Source organism: Eucyclogobius newberryi, unplaced genomic scaffold, assembly GCF_026437365.1.
Source record: "Eucyclogobius newberryi isolate DKJ021-1_F unplaced genomic scaffold, fEucNew1.0.hap1 SCAF_17, whole genome shotgun sequence".
Classification (NCBI taxonomy): Eukaryota; Metazoa; Chordata; class Actinopteri; order Gobiiformes; family Gobiidae; genus Eucyclogobius; species Eucyclogobius newberryi.
Genome location: NW_027315801.1, coordinates 5,852,548 through 5,877,237, shown reverse-complemented (window position 1 = coordinate 5,877,237; position 24,690 = coordinate 5,852,548). Strand labels below are relative to the sequence as shown.

The 24,690-nt window shown below is 43.8% G+C and overlaps 1 protein-coding gene and 1 long non-coding RNA gene across 2 annotated transcripts in view; both read left to right on the top strand.

Moving 5' to 3' along the window:
• LOC140362691 (uncharacterized) overlaps positions 1–24,690 on the top strand; it is a 573,302-nt gene that overhangs the window by 383,615 nt on the left and 164,997 nt on the right. The gene's annotated exons all lie outside the window — the stretch shown is intronic.
• pfdn4 (prefoldin subunit 4) lies at positions 1,173–9,174 on the top strand. The gene is made up of 4 exons (XM_072448841.1): positions 1,173–1,224; positions 3,555–3,662; positions 6,082–6,222; positions 8,818–9,174. The coding sequence occupies exons 1-4, from the start codon at positions 1,198–1,200 to the stop codon at positions 8,947–8,949; spliced, it is 408 nt and encodes a 135-aa protein (XP_072304942.1). The 5' UTR covers positions 1,173–1,197; the 3' UTR covers positions 8,950–9,174.

Sequence of the window (24,690 nt, the reverse complement as noted above, 5' to 3'; positions counted from 1 at the left end):
TTTGACTGGAATGTCCCTGGCGTGATGTCACTTCCTGTCATTTTCTACAGATTTTTCAACGTTTTCGCCACAAATACCTGCTCAATTGGTATAAAACTGTAATATATATGTACAACAGATATAAATACACCAATAACCACCATAATTAGATCATCGTAAAAACTTGCCATAGGGCCCTTTAATGTAAGAGTCCAAACAGTGCTGTGGTTGATCAGTGGTTGGTCAGTGGTTGGTCAGCGGTTGGTCAGTGAGTACGTGCGGTCGACTCTGTGCGCATGGCGACCGTAGCTCATTCCCAGGTCTGAACAGGTGCGTTGTGGGTAAATATTTGAAAGTGGGTGCAGCCCTGTGTAACAAGGACATGTTTACAGAGGAGAGAGATCCGCTTGATACAATAACACAAGCATAAAAGCCTCGATAAATGTGATTATTTCAGCGTCGCACCCACGTTAAACATCACGCAGGTTTATACTTTAAACATCACGTACATTTATACTTTAAACATTAAACATCATGTACATTTATACTTTAAACATCACATACGTTTATACTTTGAGGTCGGAGCTTCAAACTAGGACCTGACATAGTTGTGCTGTTGTTGTGTCCTCGGGCAAGACACTGGCCTCTGTGTGAACGTGGCGCACCCGATAGGTTGCTACTACTGCTCCAGCTACTGCTACTGTTACTGCTACTGCTACTGCTACTATACTACTACTACTACTATTGAGTACTACTACTCAGTGATGTTACACTTCTGATGTAGCCACAGATGCCCTGGGGCAGACCGACAGAAGTGAGGCCTACAATCTGCACAAATCACAGTTCAGATTCATGCAGTGCGGGGGAAGTGTGGGAAGAAGAAGAAGAAGAAGAAGAAGAAGAAGAAGAAGAAGAAGAAGAAGAAGAAGAAGAAGAAGAAGAAGAAGAAGAAGAAGAAGAAGAAGAAGAAGAAGAAGAAGAAGAAGAAGAAGAAGAAGAAGAAGAAGAAGAAGAAGAAGTTTACATAAGAGTAACTGCAGCATCAGGCCATGGGTTTCAGAAGGATGACCGTTGCCATAGTGACTAAAAACACCGTATTAAGACGCAGGCGTGAGCATCATCATCATCAAACTTCACTCTCTCTTTTCAAACTTTCCCCTGCAGTTCTCGAGTGTCCACACGGGACACTCGAGATCACCGCTGCGTGACGGAAGCACAATGGCCGCCACCATGAAGGGACCTGTCGTGAGTAAAAGCCGCTTTTCTGCTTCAAATCCCGCATAAAAACACGTTCATTTCGTGCGGGCCGGTTCAGAATAAGTGCGCGGTTTGTGGGAAATGCATCAGAATCTTCCCGAAGTGCTTTGCGTCTGTTGTGGACGCGCCCTCGTGTCTCTGTGCGTGTTGTTAGCGTGTTAGCATGTTAGCATCAGTCATGGTCACGTCAACCGGCTGGATTTTCGCACACAAGATAATTATTCCTTCTTTATGGATGGTTTAATGATGCTAAAGTGATGAAAATAAGGCAATGATGGCAATTAAAGTGATTGTAGTCCAGGATTAGTATGCATGAGATTGTTGATGTTAGCATACAAGCTGACCAGCTGTTAGCATTCCGTGTCCCAAAGCTCTAATTTAAAGATAAGATAAGCCTTTATTTGTCCAACAATGGTGAAATTCCAGTGTTGCAACACAAAGTATTCACAGAAGTAAATAATAAAGAACAGATAACTTATAAAAACTTTTAAAAACTCTCTTAATAAGAAGTAAAAAATAATTATCGTAACACTCTTATTTACAGCTGTTATATGGACAGAGAATATTGCACCAAACAGTATTGCAGATGAATATGACAGTATTGCACATGAATTGCACATGAATATGACAGTATTGCACATGAATATGACAGTATTGCACATTAGTATGACAGTATTGCACATGAATATGACAGTATTGCACATTAGTATGACAGTATTGCACATTAGTATGACAGTATTGCACATGAATATGACAGTATTGCACATGGGTATGACAGTATTGCTCATGATTATGACATATGACAGTATTGCACATGAGTATGACAGTATTGCACATGAGTATGACAGTATTGCACATGAGTATGACATATGACAGTATTGCACATGAATATGACAGTATTGCACATGGGTTTGACAGTATTGCACATGAGTATGACATATGACAGTATTGCACATAAGTATGACAGTATTGCACATTATTATGAAGATGAATGACTCATGTTCAGGGCTAACAGTGTTAATTTTACTAGCTGAATGATATATACCTAACTCTAATCCTAACCTTGTCTAAAATAAACGTTTGCGCCTCGAAAATATGAAAAATAGTATAATTCTGACATCCAGCATCCATAATATGAAAGACAGTGCATGTGACAGGTTAAACTACACATAAATTCAATAAAACGTAGTGAACTCAATTATATTTCAGATTTCACTAAACATTTTTGGTAAAGTTTATAATTGTACTTCCTGGTTGGACATGAGCACATATGACATATGTAGAGGTGATTCCACAGCTGTTACCTAGCAACCAGACTGTAAACAAGAGCCAAACTCCACATATGACACAACAGTTCTGATCTGACACACAATAATATTATAAAACACCTTTATTTTGTCCAACGACTGTTTAAACTGTCTCTGTGTCGCACACTGATGACATCACAGAGGGATTCAGCGCCACTTCCTGTCATTTTTAAACTCTTATTTTCCAAAGTGTCTTCTCAAACTTCAATTTTACAGAAGTAAAACTATGATAAATATTTAGCACAACTGAGTCAGAATTAGAAAAATAAAAGAAACCTTTAATTAAACTAGACTTTAAACGTCATTTTTCTCAAGGATTTAATGAACCAGAAATGTCACAATTAAAAAAATTTAACGTTACAATTATTACGAGAAGAAACATTGCGATTTTACGATTCTTAACAATCGAGCGCTTTGTCCAAACAGTGGTTCACGTTTAACAGTTCATTCCATTCTCCACCAGCTTTATGAAATCAAACTTTCTGAATCAAAAGGTAACAATATTGGCAATAAAAATTACTTCACAATTTTTAGGAAATTCCAGCGTTGCAACACCGATTAGGAACAGAGGGATAATAAAAACTGATAACGAACTTAAAAATGATACTTAAATCTAGTATAAGCAGATTTATATCACCATACAAAAATATTAAATTATAGCCAGTAGTAATTAAAAACAATAGAAAAACTACACACTTTTATTTACAGTTAGTTTATATTTTTATTTATATTGTGACCTGAATAATCACAAGTATCAATTTGTCTTGACATCACTATAGACAACACGCTCGATTAGCAAACCTCAAAAACAACAATTAAGTTATTATACAGTTTTCACTATAACTTTTAATCTTCACAAACACATTTCAAAAGTATTTGAAGGAGTTTCTAATGTAAGTGCGTTCTATGGATCAGAAAAGCGTCATTGCCCTCTTTGTTCGCCTAAACATCTGCTCGTTTTACGCTCTGTGCGAGTCACGTTCTCTCGTTTTCGTCTCGTTTTCTTCTCAGGCCGTTGAAGACGTGAACGTCACTTTCGAGGACCAGCAAAAGATCAACAAATTTGCCCGAAACACGAGTCGAATGACAGAACTGAAGAACGAGATCGAGGGCAAAAAGGTGACTTCTGTTTGCTTGTTTTGCTCCGTATGTTATTACCGTATTTTCCGGACGATAAGTTGCACCGGAGAATAAGTCGCACTAGCCAAAAAATGCATAATAGAGAAGAAAAAACATAGATAAGTCTCACTGAAGTATAAATGTAAATATAAGTATATAAGTGTAAATATAAGTATAAGTCGCACCCCGGCCAAAACTATGAAAAAAGGTAGAAAAAGCTTCGGTTGTAGTCATCTGGACTCAGTTTGAAAAAGTAGACGTTTCGACTCTCATCCAAGAGTCATTGTCAATAACAGAATTTAGGTCGAGAACTCCGATATTAATACTGTTCTGTGGTAAGACCCGCCCATTGGGAGGAGCCTTCCTGAAGTAGAAAGAGTTGTTTGTTTCAACAGAAACTCCCCCTTGTATCTACCGAGCTAGCCTATTCAGAATCTTAATGGGCTATTAGAAACCTCTTTGTCTTTGTGAGACCCTGGCTCAACCACCCTGAGTACCTGATTAGCATCTGAATGTCCTTTACCTTTCCAGGGGTTCAGAATCCCATTATAAATAACAGGAAGATGAAACCTAAGCCCTCCATTTCTGTTTAAAGAAGGTCTTTCTTTTTTAACAAAAATAGCTTCCTTGACTCCTCTTTCAAACCATCTTTTCTCCCTGCTTAAAACCTTCACCTCACCGTCTTCAAACGAGTGATTAGAGGCTTCAAGGTGGAGATGCACGGCGCTCTGAGGTCCTGAACTAGTATTTCTTCTGTGCTGATAAAGCCTCTTGTGTAGAGGCTGTTTCGTCTCGCCTATGTACCGTTCTTTACAGCTTTCTTCACTGCATTGGATCGAATAAACTACATTGCTCTGTTTTTGAGTCGGCAACTTGTCCTTTGGGTGAACCAGTTTTTGTCTTAAAGTGTTTCCTGGTTTAAAATAAACAGGGACTTCGTGTTGTCTATGATACTTTTGTAACAATCAAGAAACAAGAGTTGGAAACCTTCTCTGATCACATCAATGCGGTGGACCCACATATTAGGTTTACAAGAGAAGACGCTAAGGAGAATCGCTTGGCCTTTCTTGATTGTTCCACGATCAGAGGAGAGGACGGGAAACTCCAAATAGAAGTATATAGGAAACCTACACACACGGACCAGTATCTGCTCTTTGGCTCCAACCACCCACTACAGCACAAGCTGGGTGTGATCAGAACCTTACAACACAGAGCTCAAGGTGTGCCCACCAGCTCAGAGGGCAAGAAGAAAGAGGAAAAACATGTCCGTAATGCCCTCTCAGCCTGTGGTTACCCCGCTTGGGCTCTCAACAGAGTGAAGAGAACCAAGAAGCAGGACAAAAGGGAAACTGAACAGAGAAGGAAGGGTGTTTCTATCCCTTATGTGTCTGGCCTGTCGGAAAAACTGCAGAGAATTTTTAGACAACACGAAGTCCCTGTTTATTTTAAACCAGGAAACACTTTAAGACAAAAACTGGTTCACCCTAAGGACAAGTTGCCGACTCAAAAACAGAGCAATGTAGTTTATTCGATCCAATGCAGTGAAGAAAGCTGTAAAGAACGGTACATAGGTGAGACGAAACAGCCTCTACACAAGAGGCTTTATCAGCACAGAAGAAATACTAGTTCAGGTCCACAGAGTGCCGTGCATCTCCATCTTGAAGCCTCTAATCACTCGTTTGAAGACGGTGAGGTGAAGGTTTTAAGCAGGGAGAAAAGATGGTTTGAAAGAGGAGTCAAGGAAGCTATTTTTGTTAAAAAAGAAAGACCTTCTTTAAACAGAAATGGAGGGCTTAGGTTTCATCTTCCTGTTATTTATAATGGTATACTGAACCCCTGGAAAGGTAGAGGACCAGGACCAGGACATTTAGATGCTAATCAGGTACTCAGGGTGGTTGAGCCAGGGTCTCACAAAGACAAAGAGGTTTTAACAGCCCATTAAGATTCTGAATAGGCTAGCTCGGTAGATACAAGGGGGGAGTTTCTGTTGAAACAAACAACTCTTTCTACTTCAGGAAGGCTCCTCCCAATGGGCGGGTCTTACCACAGAACAGTATTAATATCGGAGTTCTCGACCTAAATTCTGTTATTGACAATGACTCTTGGATGAGAGTCGAAACGTCTTTTTTTTTCAAACTGAGTCCAGATGACTACAACTGAAGCTTTTTCTACTATGGAACACGCCTGGACGAATGAGGGATTATACCGACATATGAAAAAAGGTGCGACTTATAGTCCAGAAAATACGGTATGTAATTATTAATTCCAGGCCGTCATTTGAAACTGTGGATTTAGTGTTAGGATTGTTGTAGGAGAAAAACATCACGATTGAACGATTATTGCTGCGACTGTGTGGAGTCTCGTCTCGTCATACTGGACCGGCCCTCGCTGAATGTCTGTCCGTCTCGTGGTTCCGCAGAAGTCTCTCCAGAACCTGCAGGACGCCGGCGACGACCTGATGATGCTGGACGACGACGCTCTGCTCATCCCGTTTCAGATCGGAGACGTCTTCATCAGCCACTCACAGGACGAGACGCAGGAGATGCTGGAGGCGGCCAAGGTGAGCCTGGACCTCCTCTGGACCTCCTCTCACCCACTCTGGACCTCCTCTCACCTCCTCTCACCCACTCTGACCCACTCTGGACCTCCCCTCACCCACTCTGGACCTCCTCTCACCTCCTCTCACCCACTCTGGACCTCCTCTCACCCACTCTGACCCACTCTGGACCTCCCCTCACCCACTCTGGACCTCCTCTGGACCTCCTCTCACCCACTCTGGACCTCCTCTCACCTCCTCTCACCCACTCTGACCCACTCTGGACCTCCCCTCACCCACTCTGGACCTCCTCTCACCTCCTCTCACCCACTCTGGACCTCCTCTCACCCACTCTGACCCACTCTGGACCTCCCCTCACCCACTCTGGACCTCCTCTCACCTCCTCTCACCCACTCTGGATCTCCTCTGACCCACTCTGGACCTCCTCTCACCCACTTTGGACCTCCTCTCACCCACTTTGGACCTCCTCTCACCTCCTCTGACCCACTCTGGACCTGGACCTCCTCTGACCCACTCTGGACCTCCTCTGACCCACTCTGGACCTCCTCTCACCTCCTCTGACCCACTCTGGACCTCCTCTCACCTCCTCTGACCCACTCTGGACCTCCTCTCACCCACTCTGGACCTCCTCTCACCTCCTCTCACCCACTCTGGATCTCCTCTGACCCACTCTGGACCTCCTCTCACCCACTTTGGACCTCCTCTCACCCACTTTGGACCTCCTCTCACCTCCTCTGACCCACTCTGGACCTCCTCTCACCCACTCTGGACCTCCTCTCACCTCCTCTGACCCACTCTGGACCTCCTCTCACCCACTTTGGACCTCCTCTCACCCACTTTGGACCTCCTCTCACCCACTCTGGACCTCCTCTCACCTCCTCTGACCCACTCTGGACCTCCTCTCACCCACTCTGGACCTCCTCTCACCTCCTCTCACCCACTCTGGATCTCCTCTCACCCACTCTGGACCTCCTCTCACCCACTTTGGACCTCCTCTCACCCACTTTGGACCTCCTCTCACCTCCTCTGACCCACTCTGGACCTCCTCTCACCCACTCTGGACCTCCTCTCACCTCCTCTGACCCACTCTGGACCTCCTCTCACCCACTCTGGACCTCCTCTCACCTCCTCTCACCCACTCTGGACCTCCTCTCACCCACTCTGGACCTCCTCTCACCCACTTTGGACCTCCTCTCACCCACTTTGGACCTCCTCTCACCTCCTCTGACCCACTCTGGACCTCCTCTGACCCACTCTGGACCTCCTCTGACCCACTCTGGACCTCCTCTCACCTCCTCTGACCCACTCTGGACCTCCTGTCACCCACTCTGGACCTCCTCTCACCCACTCTGACCCACTCTGGACCTCCTCTCACCTCCTCTGACCCACTCTGGACCTCCTGTCACCCACTCTGGACCTCCTCTCACCCACTCTGGACCTCCTCTCACCCACTCTGGACCTCCTCTCACCTCCTCTGACCCACTCTGGACCTCCTCTCACCCACTCTGGACCTCCTCTCACCTCCTCTGACCCACTCTGGACCTCCTCTCACCTCCTCTGACCCACTCTGGACCTCCTGTCACCCACTCTGGACCTCCTCTCACCCACTCTGGACCTCCTCTCACCCACTCTGGACCTCTTCTCACCCACTCTGACCCACTCTGGACCTCCTCTCACTCACTCTGGACCTCCTCTCACTCACTCTGGACCTCCTCTCACTCACTCTGGACCTCCTCTCACTCACTCTGGACCTCCTCTCACCCACTCTGGACCTCCTCTCACTCACTCTGGACCTCTCACTCACTCTGGACCTCTCACTCACTCTGGACCTCCTGTCACCCACTCTGGACCTCCTCTCACCCACTCTGGACCTCTCACTCACTCTGGACCTCTCACTCACTCTGGACCTCCTGTCACCCACTCTGGACCTCCTCTCAGCCTCCTCTGACCCACCCTGGGCTCACTCTTGAATCTTCTGTTGTTTTCTAACTCCCTAAATCATCTCCAGACTCGTTCTGAGCATTTCTCTCTTGTTTAATCAGAACAACCATGTGACCTCCTCCTCTGAAGAACATTTCCTGTTGTTTATTAACCTGTGTAATTCCCTCTGCTGCCAGTAGATGGCGCCAAAACCCAGTCAGTGCAGTGAGGAAACTGCAGAGACACTGATGATGAAACACATTTTTTCTCTCTAAACCATTAGATCCCAAACTAAATTGACCCAAGAGCACGATTAAAGCCTGACAACAGCACAAATAATGCTTCATATTTGTCCTTTAATCATCATTGTGCTGCAAACGATTATTTCTATTGCACATTGAGACTTTTTAGTTCAATTATCAACTAATGAAGGTTGAAATATGGTAAAAGAAATCTTCTGGATGGAGAATATGATTAAAGTGAATTATACTTAAAAATCAGGCATTTTTTATTCTTTTTTGACAGTTTGATTGAACAATAACACAATCTACGTTTATAAAGGTGTTTTTGTGTAAGTTTTGACTGTTTAGTCCAGAGTATCACATGTTCTTCAAAACTGTCATCTTTTTGTCCTACAAAGACTTCAAAAACGTCCTCCTAATCGAATCGTCTTTGCAGGAGACGCTGGAGCAGGAGGTCAAATGTCTGGAGGGGCGTGTCGTGTCCATTCAGCAGCTTCTGGGCGATCTCAAGGTCCAACTTTATGCCAAGTTCGGAAACAACATTAACCTGGAGGCGGACGAGAGCTGAAGCGCCCGGGTCAAACGCCCTCTACAGACGAACATTTTAGTTTGCCCCGCCCGCCGCCGCCGCCTCGTGCACCGACTCCCGCGGGACACGCCCTGTTTAAGCGGCTTCACAGTGCGTTGACGGCGCCCGGGAGGTTGTGTTTTTTTGTCGTTTTTGGATCTCGTGGACGACGGCGGAGTTTCGCATGGAAAAAATGGAAATAAATGCGCTTTTGTTGTAACTTAATCTGAGTGTTGATGATTTATTGTTTGTCTGTCTTCCTGAACTCTAAATTACCGTATTTTCTGGACTATAAGTTGTACCTTTTTTCATAGTTTTGGCCGGGGTGCGACTTATACTCTGGAGCGACTTATATATGATATTATTCGTTATTTTCACCCTGACAACCACAAGAGGGCGCTCTAGGCTCTAAGCGACACAGAAGAAGAATCTGCACTTCCTCTAGAGTTTGTGGAGTTGTTTAGAAGTGACACAGAGGAAGAAGAATTCAATGGATTTAGTGATTTGGGGTAAAACTGATGCTTTGGTAAACTTGTTAGCATGTTCTTTATGCTATAGTTATCTGAATAACTGTTCAGATGTTACGTTAACATACCAGACACTTACCACAGTTCTGTCTGTGCCTCATGTGGCTGAAGGTGTTAGCGTTAGCATACGTCATGTAGCTGAAGGTGTTAGCATTAGCATACGTACACCTATTCACCATGTTCTCTCATCTGTTATTATTTTAAACTGCATTTCAAGATGAAATGTCTGTTCTTGGTCTTGGTTTTTATAAAATACATTTCCCCAAAAAATGCGACTTATACTCCAGTGCGACTTATACATGTTTTTTTCTTCTCTTATGCATTTTTTGGCCGGTGCGACGGTACTCTTAATAATAATAATAACACAACAGAAAATAACCCACAGTGACATTTCTATTTTCCCGCCACAAATCCCATGTTTTTTCTTGTTTTTATCTCACTTCATCGTGCGTTTCTAATCGTCGTTGCCGTGGTCGGACCCCTGATCGGACGCGGTTTTGGGGGGGACACGTGCCAGTCCATTTTGATGATGGCGCTCGGCGAATCCGTGAAAAATCTCGTTTCCCACGGGTTCGGAGCGGAATAGAAAGGCTCGCTCGAGGTTTAAGATAAGATAAGATAAGATAATCCTTTATTGTCCCACATGGGGAAATTCCATTGATGCAACGCAGTAGAGGATGTAAACAGATGTTATCCGTTATGTTTGTTTGGAGATGAGATCAGAGAAGAAACATGTGCTTCATGATGAAAGTAAGTCAACAGTGATTTAATAAAGGTGTGTGCGTGGCTTAGTGAGCAGCACATGTGATGTTGCCATGTAGAGCTTTATTTTGTAGTTATTATTTTGTCAATCTAAGAAACGCAGTCTCTCTTTTCTCTCTCTCCCTCTCTTGCTTTCTCTCCCTTCTTTCTCTTCTCTCTTTCCCTTCTCTTTCTTTTTCTCTCTTCCTCCCTCGCTCCTCACTTCTGTGATGATATATGAGTCTGGAGATGATTAAAAGCCGTCTCACTTTCTCTCCCTCCCTCTCTCCCTCCTTCCTTCTCTCCCTCCTTCCCTCTCCCTCCTTCTTTCTCTCCCTCCTTCCCTCTCCCTCCCTCTCTCTCTCTCCCTCCCTCTCCCTCCCTCCCTCTCTCCCTCTCTTTCCCCCTCCCTCTCTCCCTCCCTCTCTTTCCCTCCTTCCCTCTCCCTCCCTCTCTCCCTCCTTCCCCCTCCCTTTCTCCCTCCCTCTCTTTCCCTCCTTCTCCCTCCTTCCCCCTCCCTCTCTCCCTCCCTCTCTCCCTCCTTCCCCCTCTCTCCCTTTTTTCCTTACTCTTTCTGAATTTGCACACTTCCCTTGTTCCTGTCAGCTCATTGCTCTGTCAAAGAAACTCTCTGATTGGCTGCAGTGTGGGCGACAGTCGTATTGCTAATTGATGAATTAAACAGTCTTGATTTATCGATAAGTTGTTGAGACACCGAATATACACATTTTCTGTTCAGCTTTTACTTCTCAATCCATTCCCCGAGCAGTGAACAGTGATGTGGTAAAAGTTCCCAAGCCGCTTAAAACTTGACCATAGAATCAAACTATCCTCACATTCTTCTTCTTCTGTGTTTTACGGTGGCTGGAATCCAAACAGATGTGACTCTACCGCCACCTACTGTCGCCGTGCGTCCTCAGAGTGTGTGTTTTATGCAATGACGTTGAATAAAAATCAAATAAAGGCAATGATAGAAAATAAAATCATAATAATAAATGATAATGCCCATTTCCTTTACTCCGCCCACTTCCCTCCGTCAGTGTGAGGCTCAAATCGTCTGTAATATCGCCCACTTACAGAAATGTCTTTAGCTCTATTCTCTCAGATTTGCCCTGAAACGTCTCCTCGATGTAACCGCACGTTCCTTTCCTGACAGGGTTTGTTTTGGTCGTCGTTTCATCTTCATTTCATCACTTGGTTCTGCAGAGTTCTCCTCGGCCAGAGAGTAGATCACTTCACACATTTAAAACCACCTCAAAGGCCCTTTCTCGAACGGCCTTATTCTGTAACAAACACGGTCTAAATAAACTCGAAAGACTGAAGTACGTTAAAGCGCACCGGCCTCGTTACTCCGCACACACCGTCCACTACATCCACAAACCTTTACAAACCTCCACAAACCTCCATAAACCTCCACAAACCTTTACAAACCTCCATAAACCTCCACAAACCTCCATAAACCTCCACAAACCTTTACAAACCTCCACAAACCTCCACAAACCTTTACAAACTTCCACAAACCTCCATAAACCTCCATAAACCTTTACAAACCTGCACAAACCTCCACAAACCTCTACAAACCTTTACAAACCTCCACAAATCTCCACAAACCTCCACAAACCTTTACAAACTTCCACAAACCTCCACCAACCTTTACAAACCTCTACAAACCTTTACAAACCTCCACAAACCTCCATAAACCTCCACAAACCTTTACAAACCTCCACAAACCTTTACAAACCTCCACAAACCTCCACAAACCTCGACAAACCTTTACAAACCTCTACAAACCTTAACAAACCTCCACAAACCTCCATAAACCTCCACAAACCTTTACAAACCTCCACAAACCTTTACAAACCTCCACAAACCTCCACAAACCTCCACAAACCTCCATAAACCTCCACAAACCTTTACAAACCTCCACAAACCTTTACAAACCTCCACAAACCTCCACAAACCTCCACAAACCTCCACAAACCTTTACAAACTTCCACAAACCTCCACAAACCTCCACAAACCTTTACAAACTTCCACAAACCTCCACAAACCTTTACAAACCTCCACAAACCTCCACCAACCTTTACAAACCTCTACAAACCTTTACAAACCTCCACAAACCTCCATAAACCTCCACAAACCTTTAAAAACCTCCACAAACCTTTACAAACCTTCACAAACCTCCACAAACCTCCACAAACCTTTACAAACCTCCATAAACCTCCACAAACCTTTACAAACCTCCACAAACCTCCACAAACATTTACAAACCTCCACAAACCTTTACAAACCAATACAAACTTCCACAAACCTCCATAAACCTCCATAAACCTTTACAAACCTGCACAAACCTCCACAAACCTCCACACACCTTTACAAACCTCCACAAACCTCCACAAACCTCCACAAACCTCCACAAACCTCCACAAACCTCCACAAACCTTTACAAACCTGCACAAACCTCCACAAACCTCTACAAACCTTTACAAACCTCCACAAATCTCCACAAACCTCCACAAACCTTTACAAACTTCCACAAACCTCCACCAACCTTTACAAACCTCTACAAACCTTTACAAACCTCCACAAACCTCCATAAACCTCCACAAACCTTTACAAACCTCCACAAACCTTTACAAACCTCCACAAACCTCCACAAACCTCCACAAACCTTTACAAACCTCTACAAACCTTTACAAACCTCCACAAACCTCCATAAACCTCCACAAACCTTTACAAACCTCCACAAACCTTTACAAACCTCCACAAACCTCCACAAACCTCCACAAACCTCCATAAACCTCCACAAACCTTTACAAACCTCCACAAACCTTTACAAACCTCCACAAACCTCCACAAACCTCCACAAACCTTTACAAACTTCCACAAACCTCCACAAACCTCCACAAACCTTTACAAACTTCCACAAACCTCCACAAACCTTTACAAACCTCCACAAACCTCCACCAACCTTTACAAACCTCTACAAACCTTTACAAACCTCCACAAACCTCCATAAACCTCCACAAACCTTTAAAAACCTCCACAAACCTTTACAAACCTTCACAAACCTCCACAAACCTCCACAAACCTTTACAAACCTCCATAAACCTCCACAAACCTTTACAAACCTCCACAAACCTCCACAAACATTTACAAACCTCCACAAACCTTTACAAACCAATACAAACTTCCACAAACCTCCATAAACCTCCATAAACCTTTACAAACCTGCACAAACCTCCACAAACCTCCACACACCTTTACAAACCTCCACAAACCTCCACAAACCTCCACAAACCTCCACAAACCTTTACAAACCTCCACAAACCTCCACAAACATTTACAAACCTCCACAAACCTTTACAAACCAATACAAACTTCCACAAACCTCCATAAACCTCCATAAACCTTTACAAACCTGCACAAACCTCCACAAACCTCCACACACCTTTACAAACCTCCACAAACCTCCACAAACCTCCACAAACCTCCACAAACCTCCACAAACCTTTACAAACTTCCACAAACCTCTACAAACCTTTACAAACCTCCACAAACCTCCATAAACCTCCACAAACATTTACAAACCTCCACAAACCTTTACAAACCTCCACAAACCTCCACAAACCTTTACAAACCTCTACAAACCTTTACAAACCTCCACAAACCTCCATAAACCTCCACAAACCTTTACAAACCTCCACAAACCTTTACAAACCTCCACAAACCTCCACAAACCTCCACAAACCTTTACAAACCTCCATAAACCTCCACAAACCTTTACAAACCTCTACAAACCTGCACAAACCTCCACAAACCTTTACAAACCTTCACAAACCTCCACAAACCTCCACAAACCTTTACAAACTTCCACAAACCTCCACAAACCTCCACAAACCTCCACAAACCTCCACAAACCTTTACAAACTTCCACAAACCTCCACAAACCTTTACAAACCTCCAAAAACCTCCACCAACCTTTACAAACCTCTACAAACCTTTACAAACCTCCACAAACCTCCATAAACCTCCACAAACCTTTACAAACCTCCACAAACCTCCACAAACCTCCACAAACCTCCACAAACCTTTACAAACCTCTACAAACCTTTACAAACCCCCACAAACCTCCATAAACCTCCACAAACCTTTACAAACCTCCACAAACCTTTACAAACCTCCACAAACCTCCACAAACCTCCACAAACCTTTACAAACCTCCATAAACCTCCACAAACCTTTACAAACCTCCACAAACCTTTACAAACCTCCACAAACCTCCACAAACCTTTACAAACCTTTACAAACTTCCACAAACCTCCATAAACCTCCATAAACCTTTACAAACCTGCATAAACCTCCACAAACCTTTACAAACCTCCACAAACCTCCACAAACCTCCACAAACCTTTACAAACCTCTACAAACCTTTACAAACCTCCATAAACCTCCACAAACCTCCACAAACCTTTACAAACCTCCACAAACCTCCACAAACCTTTACAAACCTCTACAGACCTTTACAAACCTCCACAAACCTCCACAAACCTTTACAAACCTCCATAAACCTCCACAAACCTTTACAAACCTCCACAAACCTTTACAAACCTCCACAAACCTCCACAAACCTTTACAAACCTCCACAAACCTTTACAAACCTCCACAAACCTTTACAAACCTCCACAAACGTCCACAAACCTCCACAAACCTTTACAAACCTTTACAAACTTCCACAAACCTCCATAAACCTCCATAAACCTTTACAAACCTGCACAAACCTCCACAAACCTCCACAAACCTTTACAAACCTCCACAAATCTCCACAAACCTCCACAAACCTCCACAAACCTTTACAAACTTCCACAAACCTCCACAAACCTTTACAAACCTCCACAAACCTCCACTAACCTTTACAAACCTCTACAAACCCTTTACAAACCTCCACAAACCTCTACAAACCTTTACAAACCTCCACAAACCTTTACAAACCTCCACAAACCTCCAAAAACCTCCACAAACCTCCATAAACCTCCACAAACCTTTACAAACCTCCACAAACCTCCACAAACCTCCACAAACCTTTACAAACCTCCATAAACCTCCACAAACCTTTACAAACCTCCACAAACCTTTACAAACCTCCACAAACCTCCACAAACCTTTACAAACCTCCACAAACCTTTACAAACCTCCACAAACCTCCACAAACCTTTACAAACCTCCATAAATTTCCACAAACCTTTACAAACCTCCACAAACCCCCACAAACCCCCACAAACCTCCACAAACCTTTACAAACCTCCACAAACCTTTACAAACCTCCACAATCCTCCACAAACCGTTACAAACCTCCACAATCCCCCACAAACCTTTACAAACCTCCACAAACCTCCACAAAACTCCACAAACCTCCACAAAACTCCACAAACCTTTACAAACCTCCACAAACCTCCATAAACCTCCACAAACCTTTACAAACCTCCACAAACCTTTACAAACCTCCACAAACCTTTACAAACCTCTACAAACCTTTGCAAACCTCCACAAACCTCCATAAACCTCCACAAACCTCCACAAACCTTTACAAACCTCCACAAACCTCCATAAACCTCCACAAACCTTTACAAACCTCCACAAACCTTTACAAACCTCCACAAACCTTTACAAACCTTTACAAACCTTTACAAACCTCCACAAACCTAAATAAACCTCCACAAACATTTACAAACTTCCACAAACCTCCACAAACCTCCATAAACCTCCACAAACCTTTACAAACCTCCACAAACCTCCATAAACCTCCACAAACCTTTACAAACCTCCACAAACCTCCACAAACCCTCCACAAACCTTTACAAACCTCCACAAACCTTTACAAACCTCCACAAACCTCCACAAACCTTTACAAACCTCCACAAACCTCCACAATCCTCTACAAACCTTTACAAACCTCCAGAAACCTCCACAAACCTCCACAATCCTCCACAAACCTTTACAAACCTCCACAATCCTCCACAAACCTTTACAAACCTCCACAATCCTCTACAAACCTTTACAAACCTCCACAAACCTTTACAAACCTCCACAAACCTTTACAAACCTCCACAAACCTCCACAATCCTCCACAAACCTTTACAAACCTCCACAAACCTCGACAAACCTCCACAAACCTCCATAAACCTCCACAAACCTTTACAAACCTCCACAAACCTTTACAAACCTCCACAAACCTTTACAAACCTCTACAAACCTTTGCAAACCTCCACAAACCTCCATAAACCTCCACAAACCTCCACAAACCTTTACAAACCTCCACAAACCTCCATAAACCTCCACAAACCTTTACAAACCTCCACAAACCTTTACAAACCTCCACAAACCTTTACAAACCTCTACAAACCTTTACAAACCTCCACAAACCTCCATAAACCTCCATAAACCTCCACAAACCTTTACAAACCTCCACAAACCTCCACAAACCCTCCACAAACCTTTACAAACCTCCACAAACCTTTACAAACCTCCACAAACCTCCACAAACCTTTACAAACCTCCACAAACCTCCACAATCCTCTACAAACCTTTACAAACCTCCAGAAACCTCCACAAACCTCCACAATCCTCCACAAACCTTTACAAACCTCCACAATCCTCCACAAACCTTTACAAACCTCCACAATCCTCCACAAACCTTTACAAACCTCCACAAACCTTTACAAACCTCCACAAACCTTTACAAACCTCCACAAACCCCCACAAACCTCCACAAACCTCCACAATCCTCCACAAACCTTTACAAACCTCCACAAACCTCCACAAACCTCCACAATCCTCCACAAACCTTTACAAACCTCCACAATCCTCCACAAACCTTTACAAACCTCCACAATCCTCCACAAACCTCCACAAACCTCCACAAACCTTTACAAATCTCCACAATCCTCCACAAACCTTTACAAACCTCCACAAACCTCCACAAACCTTTACAAATCTCCACAAACCTCCACAAACCTTTACAAACCTCCACAAACCTCCACAAACCTTTACAAACATCTACAAACCTTTACAAACCTCCACAAACCTCCACAAACCTCCACAAACCTTTACAAACCTCCATAAACCTCCACAAACCTTTACAAACCTCTACAAACCTTTACAAACCTCCACAAACCTCCACAATCCTCCACAAACCTTTACAAACCTCCACAAACCTCGACAAACCCCCACAAACCTCCATAAACCTCCACAAACCTTTACAAACCTCCACAAACCTTTACAAACCTCCACAAACCTTTACAAACCTCCACAAACCTTTACAAACCTCCACAAACCTTTACAAACCTCTACAAACCTTTACAAACCTCCACAAACCTCCATAAACCTCCATAAACCTCCACAAACCTTTACAAACCTCCACAAACCTCCACAAACCCTCCACAAACCTTTACAAACCTCCACAAACCTTTACAAACCTCCACAAACCTCCACAAACCTTTACAAACCTCCACAAACCTCCACAATCCTCTACAAACCTTTACAAACCTCCAGAAACCTCCACAAACCTCCACAATCCTCCACAAACCTTTACAAACCTCCACAATCCTCCACAAACCTTTACAAACCTCCACAATCCTCCACAAACCTTTACAAACCTCCACAAACCTTTACAAACCTCCACAAACCTTTACAAACCTCCACAAACCCCCACAAACCTCCACAAACCTCCACAATCCTCCACAAACCTTTACAAACCTCCACAAACCTCCACAAACCTCCACAATCCTCCACAAACCTTTACAAACCTCCACAATCCTCCACAAACCTTTACAAACCTCCACAATCCTCCACAAACCTCCACAAACCTTTACAAATCTCCACAATCCTCCACAAACCTTTACAAACCTCCACAAACCTCCACAAACCTTTACAAATCTCCACAAACCTCCACAAACCTTTACAAACCTCCACAAACCTCCACAAACCTTTACAAACATCTACAAACCTTTACAAACCTCCACAAACCTCCACAAACCTCCACAAACCTTTACAAACCTCCACAAACCTCCACAAACCTCCACAAACCTTTACAAACCTCCATAAACCTCCACAAACCTTTACAAACCTCTACAAACCTTTACAAACCTCCACAAACCTCCACAATCCTCCACAAACCTTTACAAACCTCCACAAACCTCCACAAACCTCCACAAACCTCCACAAACCTCCACAAACTCAGTGACCACGTTCACCACATGGGTATTTTATTTTATTGTTGATCTTTAAACTCCACATTTGAGTTCTTTCTTGAGAAAGTTTTGCACCACTTCTATGAGCTGCTTCTGGAGATTTGGGTTCTTCTTCACCAGTGAGATGAGTTCTTTGCTGCCGGTCATGGTCACCATTCCCCCGACCGCCCGGTTCATCAGGAGCTCGACCGCCTTTTCCACCAGGACCTGCATCACGTTCTTGAACAGCTTTTCCTTCTGCTCAGAGCTCATCTCCCTCAGAAGCTCAGGGACAGGTCGGAACTGTCCACGAGTCATGGCGTATCCACACAGACCTCCCAGTGTCCCTCCTGGTGACACACATGGGACACACAGGGGACACACAGGGGGGACACATTGGACACACACGGGACACACAGGGGACACACAGGCGACACACATGGGACACACAGGGGACACAGGCGACACACATGGGACACACAGGGGACACACACGGGACACACAGGGGGGACACATTGGACACACACGGGACACACAGGGGACACACAGGCGACACACATGGGACACACAGGGGACACAGGCGACACACATGGGACACACAGGGGACACACATGGGACACACATGGGACACATAGGGGACACAGGCGACACACATGGGACACAGGCGACACACATGGGACAAACAGGGGACACACATGGGACACACAGAGAACACACAGGGGACACACATGGGACACACAGGGGACACAGGCGACACACATGGGACAAACAGGGGACACACAGGGGACACACAGGGGACACACATGGGACACACAGGCGACACACATGGGACACACAGGGGACACACATGGGACACACAGGCGACACACATGGGACAAACATGGGATACACATGGGACACACATGGGACACACAGGCGACACACAGAGAACACACAGGGGACACACAGAGAACACACAGGGGACACACAGAGAACACATAGGTGACACACAGGGGACACACAAGGGGGGACACACAGGGGGACATTATATATACCAACATCAGTAATTACATTTAAAGTGAGGCAGTTGTGTTCATTTGTATCTATGACACTGTTGCAGCTCATTCACATGTGATTTAAGCTCTTTTAGAAGAATATTTCATTGCTCAAAGTTGTTTGACTACTTTTTTAAATAACGAGACATCATGTATGGAATATATTAGACAGTATATCTTACCAACCAGAAGTCCTACTGGTCCTGCCAATATACCACCAACAGTTACAAATGCTCCTGTCAACAAACCAGCTTTGGTAGACTTTTCAACTGCAACCTTTACTTCACTATTGGGTGCTAATTCACAGCACAGATCCATCACAGCTTTCATGTCCAGAGATGTCACTAGAAAGACAGAAAAGTTATAGCCTATTACACTGGAACATAACAAAGTTCCCTTATGGGACAAAACAGTTCTTGTTTTATTGGTTCTGCTCACACAGACCAGCCTCTGCAGGGCGGGCAGTGGGCTTCAGTTCTTCTTTGGACTCATGTTGTTCTTTGGGCTTCAGTTCTTCTTTGGGCTTCAGTTCTTCTTTGGGCTTCAGTTCTTCTTTGGGCTTGTATTTTCCCCCTGTTGAATCATATAGACATGTTTCTTTATTTAGCACATCCAATTAATCACGCACAAATGAGATATGAAAAAACGTACTGCCATCGTCTTCAAACTAATAAGCTGTGGTGTAAAAATGTAATGTCTTTGCCTGATGCCATAGAACTTAGGTCAACATATGTGTAACAGCCGGGTCACACTTCTTATGGCTCTTCTGCAGACGTCCCTGGGAACACAGACTGACAGCTGCGGATCCAAGGATGTCTCGCATGTGGTAGAACATTGAGTGTGTTTTTCTGCAATATGTTTAGACAGGTTTTGTGCATATGTGGCACCTGTTGTGCCTTAATAAGCTGAACTCAATGTTTGCTCTGGTCAGATCAGGGAGGGACAGAAAGGCAAATGTCAGGGAGAGCTTTTTGGCTGTGCACGGCTAAAATAAAGAACCACTTTTGAACAAGACAACTTGGTTATATTTCGCCTCATTTTCTCTGTCATTTGTTTTAGAATAGTTTCCACAACAAAGCACAATTGTTGATCTGAAGAAAACCTTTACTCACATGTTCTGTTCCTTTGAGGTGGAAGCAGGAAAATCGGGTCTTCTGTATATACTTCTAACAGACTTTCTTCTGTATCGGGAGCGCAGTGGGATGACTGCTCCTTTGTCTTTGCGTAAGCATATGCCATTTTACCTCTTCTGTTCAGTTGATATTTTCAGGTTTGAAATTGCAGAGCGCTGCAGTCGTCTGAAGGTTTGTCCTGCTGCGTTGTGTTTAATGCCGTTCGGCCGCCTCTGTAACTTGTTAACATATCTTATCTTGTGTTCCGCCTTGCACTATAAACACGTCATCAATCTACAATAAAACGTTAGCTTGCTAGAGGTGTATTGCACTAAACAAAAAGGCAACAATTGGTTTTAAAATATATTTGATTTCATGAAATCTTTGATCTGTTGTCTTCACCTAGAAGTTTCCTTTAGGACCCCAAATTCAACCCGGTTTCTCCAAACTTTTATGGGCTCTTTACAACTAAGTTTTATTTAGGGTTATGTGATGTGGACCAAGATTGAGCATTTTTGACCATTTGACCTTTAGTTTACTGCCATAATAAAAAAATAATAATAAAAAAAACCCACAAATAATTATATATAATTATATATATATATATATATATATATATATATATATATATATATATATATATATATATATATTCTCTTTTTCCAATTTTGTAAACAAACAAATAGAACAGAACATAAATACAAAAAAAATCATGACACATCAAACCCAAAATCCCACTTGGTCTAAAGTCGGTCAAATTTGTCATTTTTTTCCATTTGTCTAATGTCAGTCCTTGATCGTTGGTGATGTTTGTGTCATCCACCTCTTTGTGACGACCTTTTCACCACCACAAAGACACTTATTGTGTCCATGGCAGGAGTTTTGAGGCCCAGATACACAGCTCTAAAGTTGAGTGGGAATGTTTTAATATATTTAGAGTGGCTGCCTGAGTCATTAAAACATCTAAATAATGTATATATTATTTTATATAGTTCCGATTTATAAGCTTTAACAAATAATTCAATCAGAGGGTTACGGTGGTCGTTACTTTGTTTAATTTTTTGGTTTTAATAACTCCTCATTTGTATTTGTGTATATATATATATATATATATATATATATACATACATCTATACAAAACTCTCACCTTCCGTGGGTGGTCCCCTTTCCAGCTCGGGTCCTCTACCAGAGGCCCCTGGGAGCTTGAGGATTCTTCAGTATTTTTGCTGTTCCTGCACTGCATTTTTCTGGACCGAGATCTCCGACGTCCTTCCTGGGATCTGCTCAAGTCATTCCTCCAGTTTGGGGGTCACTGCCCCAAGTGCTCCGATCACTACGGGCACCACCGATACCTTCACGCTCCTTCTCCAGCTCCTCTCTGAGGCCTTGCTATTGCTCTAGTTTCTCATGTTCCTTTTTCCGGATGTTACATCCCATGTACTGCAATGTCCACCACCACGGCTTTCCTCTGACCCTTGAGACCACCACTATGTCTGGTTGGTTCACCATTACCATTCGGTCCGTCTGTATCTGGAGGTCCCAGAGGACCTTGGCTCGGTCATTCTCCACCATCTTTGGAGGTGTTTCCCACTTTGTCCTTGGGGTCTCCAGCCCGTACTCTGCTCAGATGTTTCTGTACACTATGCCAGCCTCCTGGTGATGGCGCTCCATGTATGCTGTCCCTGCAGCATCTTGCACCCTGCAGTTATGTGTGGGATGGTCTCAGGGCCCCTTTGCACAGCCTACACCTTGGGTCTTGTCTGGTGTGGTAGATCTGGGCCTCTAATGAACTGGTGTTCAGGGCCTGCTCCTGTGCTGCCATGATCAGGGCCTCTGTCCTTCAGACCGGCTCTTTCCAGCCATTGGTGGGATTTCGTGATATGAGCCACTTCAGTTATGTTCCGGTGGTACATCCCATGTAGGGGCGTGTCCTCCCATGTAGGGGCGTGCCCTCCCATGTAGGGGCGTGTCCTCCCATATAGGGGCTTGTCCTCCCATGATGGTCCCTCCAGCACCTCATCATCCTCTGTTCCCCAGTGTCTGAAACATTCACTGAGCACGTCATCTGTAGGAGCCTTGTCCTTGATGTACTTATGGTACTTGGACGTTTCACGCCCACCTGCCCACCCGCCCGCGAGCGAAAAGCGGACTTTAGACGTTCTATTGCATCATCGCTCTTACTTTTCATTATCAATCACAGCAAGCAATACATCATTTTAAAGATTGTTTTCTCAACAGAACGAATATGTCATTGATTTACATTGAATTATGCCCCAATAAGCAATTGCCAATAGTTTGTGATAAAGTCTCAACTTTTCCGAACGCATGTCTTATCTGTTTGCTGTTTATGACGGACACATCAGCGTTCATTTCCTCTGTATTTGTACCACAACCCCAGCTACAATGCAAAGTGTTTATTGGCAGGCGAGAAACATGAGCACAAATGTACAGAAGTTGATGCCGTTTTGGGGCTCCTTGCGATGAGGGCTGAAGGCTCCCGGGCCTCGATACCCCCATCTAGGAGATGAATTAGAATAATTAGAATAATTCAAACAATAAAAAGAGGGTGGGAGGGAGGGGCACAACATCATGAACACAGGTGTATGTGATCTGGATAGTTAAATAGTGTAGCCGCAGGAAGGGGCGTGGTCCTGCTCCCGAACTTAAGACAACAAACTTATCTTCATTTCTGTTCGTAAGAATCCACAGAAAAGCAATATCCACTTGTATTTTTCCTGAAGTAATCCATCCATCCATTTTCTACCGCTTGTTCCCTTTCGGGGTCGCGGGTGACTGGAGCCTATCCCAGTGACTTCGGGCCTTAGGCGGGGTACACCCTGGACAGTGGCCAACTTGTCGCAGGGCCAACACAGAGACATAGACATTACAGACAGTTCACTCTCACATTCAATCACTAGGGCCAATTTAGAGTCACCAATTTTTACCTAACACATGCATGTCTTTGGACGGTGGGAGGAGCCAGAGAACCCGGAGAGAACCCATGGTAACACGGGGAGAACATGCAGACTCCACCCAGAGAGATCATGTGATGTTGGTCTGGTCCGGGAATCGAACCCATGATCTCCTTCTTGGGAGGCAAGAGCGCTAACCGCCTTTGCCACCGTAATTACTGAAGTAATCCACTTTGACGAAATTGGCGAGTAAGCAGCCTTCTTCTGTGAAAATATTCACAACTAACGCTCGTCTGGCGCATATATAAGATATAAGATGTTTGGTGGTATCCATGTTTTCTCCCACTGTTAGCTACAGAATGAGAACGTGCACAATTTCATTTTGTCTCCGGAAAAAAAATGCGTTGCTTCCGACTCACGCCTTCATCTCGTTTATTTGCACCGAGCCGCGTGTAAAGATGACGTAGGACATTTTGATTGACATATTATTCTAGCCAATGAGCCAAGCTTTTGAACGGTGGGTGAGTTTTAGGAAACAGCTAGTTTTTTCGGCGTGCAGGAACAAGATTTTGCGCATCACGTTTTCTGATTTTACGCGCATTTTGTTAGATATATGTATCATTATACCAATAATAAAATGAAAAAATATATTATTTAGAAAATATTTATTTATTTATTTTACACATTTTCACATACATTGTTTTTAGCAGTTATAATAGGTATTAGTGGCCTACAAAACATCAAAATGTATGTTTTATGATCATAGAGGAGCTAAAATTGTAATAAAACAGTTTGGCACAGTTGGCACATATTTGGATCACTTGTTCTGAATTTACTTTTTGATACAAAAAGGTCAACAGCACCAAAATGCCTGTTCCTAGAGATCTGAAACTTTACACAGTTGTTGTCAACAAGATAAACATCATGTACAGTGAACAGCATATGCACACAATGAAGTATGTCCTGCTCAGGACCATTACAAATTAACAATATTCAGGCGAGACTAAAAAAGGATGTTTTGTTTATGTTTGGGCCTCTGTAGTTGTAAGTTCTGAAGCCCTGACAGTGTGTCATGTGCACATCTGCAGAAACTAGAAGGCCTAATCTTTCTAATGATGCATCACACTTGCATGTGGAACATAAGATCCTCTTTTAATAAGCAATGCCATTTGGGTCTGACCATTGTG